The 7643-nt window shown below is 41.6% G+C and overlaps 1 protein-coding gene across 2 annotated transcripts in view; it reads left to right on the top strand.

Moving 5' to 3' along the window:
* The first annotated feature begins 2815 nt into the window (after positions 1-2815).
* LOC139675769 (catenin alpha-3) overlaps positions 2816-7643 on the top strand; it is a 183992-nt gene continuing 179164 nt past the window's right edge. For both annotated transcript variants that reach the window (XM_071563844.1, XM_071563842.1), the window contains exon 1: positions 2816-2892. In XM_071563844.1, coding sequence (XP_071419945.1) covers positions 2860-2892 — 33 coding nt within the window. In that variant the 5' untranslated portion in view covers positions 2816-2859. The remainder of the gene's footprint in view (positions 2893-7643) is intronic.

Raw genomic sequence — 7643 nt, 5'->3', positions numbered from 1 at the left:
GACACCAAAGGCTTCACTGGAGGCACCTTGAGGAGTTCTCCAGGGCTGTGTAGCTGCTGCCAATGCATTAGTTTGTGTCTGTGCACCCTGGAGGGCAGAGGGATCTGTGATACCTGTGGAGGTCACAATGCCCTGCTGATACAAATGCACTCCTTTAAAACAGTGGGGAGACAGTCATGTCTTTCAATTGGGAATCTGCCCTTAGAGATGGATTGTTTCCAGTCAAAATCCAGCAGGGGAGATTTTCTGCACATGTGGGTTTTGAGTCATTCCACTAATGTTGTTGCCAGGGTGAGAAATAGAGAGGCCTGTGTTACTGGCAGTGCCCAGCATTCCTCTTCAGGCTATCCAGTGTTAGTTAAAAATACTTTTTCTCACTTAGTGGAGTATTAATAACAGGGTGACTTGGTGCTTGTAAAATGTCTCAGGTTTTAAAAATGCATTGAAACAAGAGCTGGATGTTACTTTTAGGATCTTTACAAGGCAGCCCATGTAGCTGCTGTTACATGTATTTTACAGAAAGAAACAGTAGGTGAATGCAGGAAAACTGAAAGGAAGGAGCCTGATTTTCAAAATCCAGGCCCAGAATAACGTGCATCATTTTCCTACCCCTTTTCCTCATTCAGTCACCCTGTACAAGAAGGAACTGTTTCAGGATAGGCTTGTTTGTGTAGAGGTACAGCAGTCATAAGAACAATATTAATTGACAAGCAGATGGAGAACATTGCAAATCCAGCCACAACTTTGAACTCTTTATAAGAGGGATTTATCCAGACAGTAGTGTGGGGGTCTTGATGTTTAAATTTCCTTAAAGAAGAGTGAGAGTCTGCAGTTCTGAGGTTACCTGCAGTCCAGACTTGCCCACATTCTGCAGCCTGAGGCTGCATTTTACAGGGTACTTAATTCTTGGGGAAAACACAAGCTGAAGAATAACTTAGTTTATAGGTAGGTTTTTTCTAGACATTGGCTATTGACAGTTACGTTAAAAATTTGCAAATAAAGTCTTTTCCCCTTGTTTATTGTTCAATATATGCCACTTGTTGACTGAGGTTATTCATATGAGCTGCTTCAAAGGTTTAGGTTTGCTTAGAGCCAGTTGTGTCATTGAAGTAACAGGTAACTAGAGAACTTCATCAAAGTCCCAGTGTTTGCCATAGATTCTGACTTTGTAGAAAACAGGCTTTAAATATGAGGCTTTCAGTGGATCTTTGTAGGCTGCAAATGCACAGGCATGAGCTGAGTGGCACCCACAGTGCCTTTCCTGACTGGCAGTTTAGCAGGGATCAGTTTTGCTGCCAGACACAGAGGAGTCATTATTTACTGTGGTTCCTGTGCAAGCTTTGATGTGAGAACTGATGGCATTGCTGTGAAAGGGAGTATCTACCTTTAGGGATTCCTTCAAGGGTTTAAGATCAAGTTCAGACCTTTCTCCTAAACCTGTTTTTGATCATCTGTTTCCCTTCAAAGACTGTAAGCAATTTCAGAAATAGAGAACCATAGCAGAATTTCCAAGTCCTCCTGACTATAGAAGCCCAATTTTTAAAGTAATTGTTCCTTTCAGACTAATAATTTCAAGACATTCATTTTATTACATTGCACTTTCAGGTTTAATGGAAGAGTTTTTTCTTGATCATCTCTAGTCTTTGCTTTAATGTTAAGTATATTGCCCTGTTCACAGATTATTTTGTTGGGTTTTTTTTAGCAAGGAAGTAACTCTGTACCAAGATATTATAAATTCTATATTAATTTTAATATTATTTACAAAACAAGATGGCCATGTTCATAATATAGATATCCTGGTGTGCTGTAACCAAACCCAAATATTGTGGTCAGTATACAGAGCTATTCCTTCAACACTCTTGAGAATCTGATTCTTGTGCTGTAAATGCCATGTGTGCTGACTTCAGATGTGTAAAGACACTGTCACTGTTTGTGGTTCTCTCCTTCAGAGCAGGGCTGTGCAAAGGCTGTGCTTGCTTTAGGGAAGCAAAATTCATCAGGCATTTTGCCTTTTCCTGCAGTTTCTGTACTAACAGCAAACAATCAGAATAACTGGTAGACACAGAACTATTATGGTAATATTGTATAGAAAAGTGCTGGGCAATCCAATAAAGTGTTAACTACAATTTTCAAGTAGCTAACAATGATATAATCACTTTGCTTATAGGTAGAAATAAAACCATCAGGATTGTTTGGAAATTGCACAACTGATTCTTGTAAGACCTCTCAGATGTCTCAAGAGCTCAGTCTTCTGGATATGGAAAATGAATGTGCTGTAAATGAAGAGGTGCCATTTCATGAGCAGTGAAACAGCATCACTTCAGTGCAACATCTTGGACATTTGGAAACTCACCCATTCTGTGTCACAGGAGTTAAATACTGAATGCTGCAGACTAAAGCATTCCCAATCTGAATTTATAATTTGTTTGTAGGGATTGTTTTTCACATGAATATGGTGATAATGGATTGAATCAATAATACTAATAGTAATAATAATTCTATTAATGTTGTCCCACAAGAACCCTTGGATTATACTAAGAGTACTACAGCAATTCAGAGGTTGGAAAGATCTTAATTTTGTTCCTCTGCACTGCTACTAAAGCAAATATTTCCATTCAGCAACTTATGCTTAACATCACAAATTGCCATTCTGTGAGTATTGTGGGACTGGCTCTTGAACTGTATGAAAATTTGAAAAATCTTTGCACATAAATGGTTTACCAATGCTCTGATGAACTGAGGACACAAAGAACATGCTTGCTGAGGAATCCCAAGTAACCATTGTTGTGTTTTCTGTCACATTTCTTCCAGACTGACAAGAAAGAGAGAAGCAATGCCTTGAATGTGGCAATAGACAGTATGTGCAAGAAGACAAGAGACCTGCGCAGACAGGTGAGCAGCCTGGGGGAAGAGGGTCTGGAAGGATGCCTTCTGAAATAACTATTTTCAGTTTATGCATTTGGAAAATCAACATTTTTTTCCATATTAAAAAAATATTGAAGGTTGTTGCACTATTCCACAGAATATATACATGCAAGTTTTCAAAACTCTGGGAAAAATCCAGATTATACTGGCTGAACATATATTTTAATAGAGGCAAAACTCTGCATGTATACATGTCTAAATATATATTTTCTATAGTTATGTATTAGTAATACACTCTGGACATCAGGATTCGTTTTATTTTAACTAAGCTTGAGTTATTACTGGTTGTTGGAACAAACACCTTGAAGGACCCACTGAGTCACCATGTCAAGAGTCTTTACAGTTGTGAGAACTCTCACAGCAGAACAGGTCCTTGGAATATCTGATCCACTCACCCGTTTCACATTCCAGTGTCCTAAAACTATCATGGGCCAAAGTCCACAACTTCAGTGCAGTGCAGAGGGTTGGCAGGAGACAACAGGTGTGTTTACATCTTTTCTCTGCAAGGAACATCTTTGAGAGAAATGGCACATTTTATTGAAAGTTTATCATGTGCCAGTTTAGCAAAGAAAGCTGGAAAGCCAGGAGTTATTTCAGCCAGGCTGCCCCAACTCTATGAAGGTTTGTGGCTTCACAGAACGCGAGCACACGCTGCTTTCAGCCTGTCTGTAGCTGTGGCTGTTGATAACTCTCTGGTGGAAGAATATCCCTCCTGACCTCGTGCACAGTCTTACAGACCAGCCTGGCCTTCAAATGATGAATAAATTCCTTCCTGCTCCCATAATCGTTCAGAGAAAGCCTGGAAAGATGAGATGAATATTCTCTCATTCTCTCCCTCTCTCTCTCATTCTCTCCCTCTCTCTCTCTCTCATTCTCTCCCTCTCCCTCTCATTCTCTCCCTCTCTCTCTCTCTCATTTTCTCCCTCTCTCTCTCTCTCATTCTCTCCCTCTCTCTCTCTCATTCTCTCCCTCTCTCTCTCTCATTCTCTCCCTCTCTCATTCTCTCCCTCTCTCATTCTCTCCCTCTCTCATTCTCTCCCTCTCTCTCTCTCATTCTCTCCCTCATTCTCTCCCTCATTCTCTCCCTCATTCTCTCTCTCATTCTCTCCCTCTCTCCCTCATTCTCTCCCTCTCTCATTCTCTCTCTCTCTCTCTACATATATACGTATATTTGCCACTAACTGGCTCTCCAGTTTCTGCTTACATTCAGTCAGAAGTCCATCCAGTGCAGAGACCTGCCTTGCCTCACAAGCTCCCTGTGTCTGGGAACAATCCCATTCTGTCCTGCAATCTCTCCATGAGTTAATTAAACTCCAGCTTATAACAGTTTATTGACTCTGTTACGATAGTTAAAAGCTGTTAACTAATTCAATTTGTGTCTCTCTGCAAACCTTTGGAAAATGTTCAGGCTGAATGTAATCATGCCCAATTTATAGCCAATGTGGAACCAGTAATTTTCTCTAACCAGAGTAGCTCTCTGGCTTCTTGACATTTTCCAGTGGAAAGTATTTAAGAGAAATATTTCATCTATTTCCTATTTTATGTTCATACATGTGAATGACATAAGAATGTCTTAGAAAGGGTTCTTGCTGCATGCCTAATTCCTGATCTGGGAAACATGAAACTGGGAGTTCTGTGCCCGCAGATATTGCTGTAGAGTCTCATTTGCTTTCACTTATGACCATTCATTATTTTATCTCCCAGCAGTTTTACAAGAAACATGAAAATTGTTGTTTGCTCTACTCTTATTTGCAATGCTTTTTTTACTGGTACTGTTGCCTTCTGTGGATTCCATCAGGCACTCACAGTGGGCTGGAGCACAATGTGCTCTGCTTTCAGTCATTATGGGGCTGCCTCTGCAAAACTGGGGTTAAACAGGAAACCTTATGGAGTCTCCTCAATAGTACCTATGTCTTGGTATCCACTCTCAAAGGGTTAAGGCCAAAACAGGAAATCAAAATATGCCATCCAAGACCACTGATGTTCCAGTTCAGCCTACAGGAATAGGAGTTCAAACACAGCATAAGGCCAATGATGTTTCCAAAACAAACCAAGGTAACCAAAATAAACAATCCTCTGCTACCCAACTGAAAACCTGTCTTGTTTTGTTTTGGCTTCCCAGCCCCCGAGCTTCCTCTTCTCCCTCTGCTCCTCAAAGTGGGGAGAAAGAAAAGGAAAGGAAAAAGCAAGGGGGGGAAAAAAACTTGAAAGAAACTGAATTAAATAGAATCAGTTGGGTTGGAAAAGACCTCTGAGATCATCAAGTCCAACTCTTAATCCAATCCCACTTAGATTACCAGATCATGGCACTCAGTGCCACGTCCAGTCTCACCTTAAAAACCTCCAGGGATGGGGAATCCACCCCCTCTCTGGGCAGCCCATTCCAATGCCTGAGCACTCTCTCTGCAAAGAAGTTTTTTCTGCTCTCCAACTTCAATTTCCCCTGGCAGAGCTTGAGCCCATCGTGCCCCCTTGTCCTATTGCTGAGTGCCTGGGAGAAGAGACCAACCCCCACCTGGCCAGAACTTCCCTTCAGGGAGTTCCAGACAGTGCTGAGGTCACCTCTGAGCCTCCTCTTCTCCAGGCTGAACACCCCCAGCTCCCTCAGCCTCTCCCCACAGCACTTGTGCTCCAGTCCCTTCTCCAGCCTCTTTGCTCTTCTCTGGCCCCGCTCCAGCCCCTCAATCTCTTTCCTGAACTGAGGGGCCCAGAACTGAACACAACACTCAAGGTGTGGCCTCCCTAGGGCAGAGTCCAGGGGAAGGGTCACTGCCCTGGGCCTGCTGGCCACGCTAGTTTGGATCCAGGCCAGGATCCCACTGGCCTTCTTGGCCACCTGGGCACACTGTTGACTCCTGTTAAACTGTTCTGCTTTGTTTTGATTTTTCTTGCTTTGTGCCAGAGATGTGCACGTCATTTCCAGGTGTGCAGTTACACCCGGGTCACTGTTCCCTGCCCAGTGTGAATGTTTAGGAACATTCTTTCTATTTATTCTGATTTCTAATTATGGGAAATTACCCTGCTCTTTTCTTGCCTCTCTGGTGTTCCCCAGTGTAGCATGAATGGACTGCAGCAGATGTTTCTCCTATGGTTGTTTGGCAGTTTTGGCTGGTTTGTTGTTTTTATAAATGTTATTCCTCTGGATATTCTTATATTTCCATGTTGCTTCTTCATCATGGCTAGCTTTTTCTGAACACAAAGCAGATTGCCTTCCTGGCATCCCTTTGGAACAGGAAAGAGAGATCCCTCAGTAACAACTAATCTGTAGTTTGTCCAGGACTTTTGCCAGGATAGTCTTTTGAGGCGAGAGGCAAATAGAGGCAAACACAGTTTTCTGTACTTATCAGGATTACTGATCTTTAATAGTGTTGTAAACAGCTGCTGGCATTTTCTTCTCTACCTTTCACTGTTTTTGACAACCTTATGCCCCATGTTTTATAAACAACATGTTTCTATATTATTTTTAATGCATTTCAATATCAAAACAAAAATTCTCCGTGCTTCTGCAACACTCTGCTCAAAGGGTAAGAACAAGGCCTTGCATCTTAAAAATAAAACACTTTGTCAGGCATCGTCCTCCCCCTGCTTTCCCTCTTGTGATGGTGTCTCTTTCATTTAAAAATATGAGAAAAGTGTAATTATAGCACAATAACTTCCCCAGCCTTGCCTGCCAGCACTGCTGGGGCTGTCCTTTGTTTTAAGCCTCCCTCTCTTGCTGCTTTGGGTCTTGGTGTTTTGCTCCAGAGGTGGCCAGAGTCAGACTTACTGAGTCATGAGAAAAATGATTGTTGCCATGAGGATGAAAAGAAATAGATATTGCTTCAGATATTTCTCGTTTCCTTTTGTCTTTACCTTCCTTTGTTGTGTTTCTTGGTTCCTTAGTGCTGCACGAGCCATCCTTTGAAAATCTCAGCCTTGTGGATTCCTGTGCAGGGCTGAAACTGGAACAGAATTTCACACCTGTTTGTATTCAGTAAAGAAACAAAATAATCCTTTTCTTTTTCTTTTTTGAAGAAGACACCATTTGCTGTTTAATTGCAGGATAGAAGGTTTCTTAGAACACAATAATAATGATAATTTATATGTGAAAGGTTAATTAAACCAAGCAAACCAGTAAAAAGCCGTAGCCAAGAATTATGCCATGAGAGGTCACATTAGGCTGCTGGTTTGAATTGGATGTCTCAAGCTCCCCACAAATGTGACTAAGGGTACTACAGTCCCTGGTCCTCAAATAACACACCAATGCTGTGACAGTCCTGCAGCCTGGGCTATGCAAAACCAAAGAATACTTCTTTGGGAGATAATGAATCATCAGCAGTGGGTGTAATGGTCCCACAGCTTGTTGTTGCTTTTTGTTGTAAATTGAAATCCTCAGATTTAAACTGTGATTCCTCAAGGTCTCATCCATGCGCTTAATTTTAATCATTAATTAAAGAATGTCAGTTGTCTTCAGCTGGGCCTTCCCAACAGAAAAACTTGAACAGGTAACTTATCAGAACTGGAGGTTCAACATGTTTTGTTCCTAGTGGTGAAACTTTTCAAAAGTCCTTAATGGCGTTTGGGTTTTGTTTATTGTTGGTTTGGTTTGGGGTTTCTTTGTTGTTGTTTTTTTTTGCTTTTTTTTGAGGTTCCTTTGTATGTCTGGAAGCCAAATGCTGAGTGAAAACATGTGCTTTGGAAACAACCCTGTGGGCTTGTCAGAGCTTCAGAACATTTTG

The sequence above is a fragment of the Pithys albifrons genome, chromosome 9 (genome assembly GCF_047495875.1).
Source record: "Pithys albifrons albifrons isolate INPA30051 chromosome 9, PitAlb_v1, whole genome shotgun sequence".
Lineage (NCBI taxonomy): Eukaryota > Metazoa > Chordata > Aves > Passeriformes > Thamnophilidae > Pithys > Pithys albifrons.
Note: the sequence above shows the minus strand (reverse complement) of the source record. Positions and strands in the feature narration are given on the sequence as shown.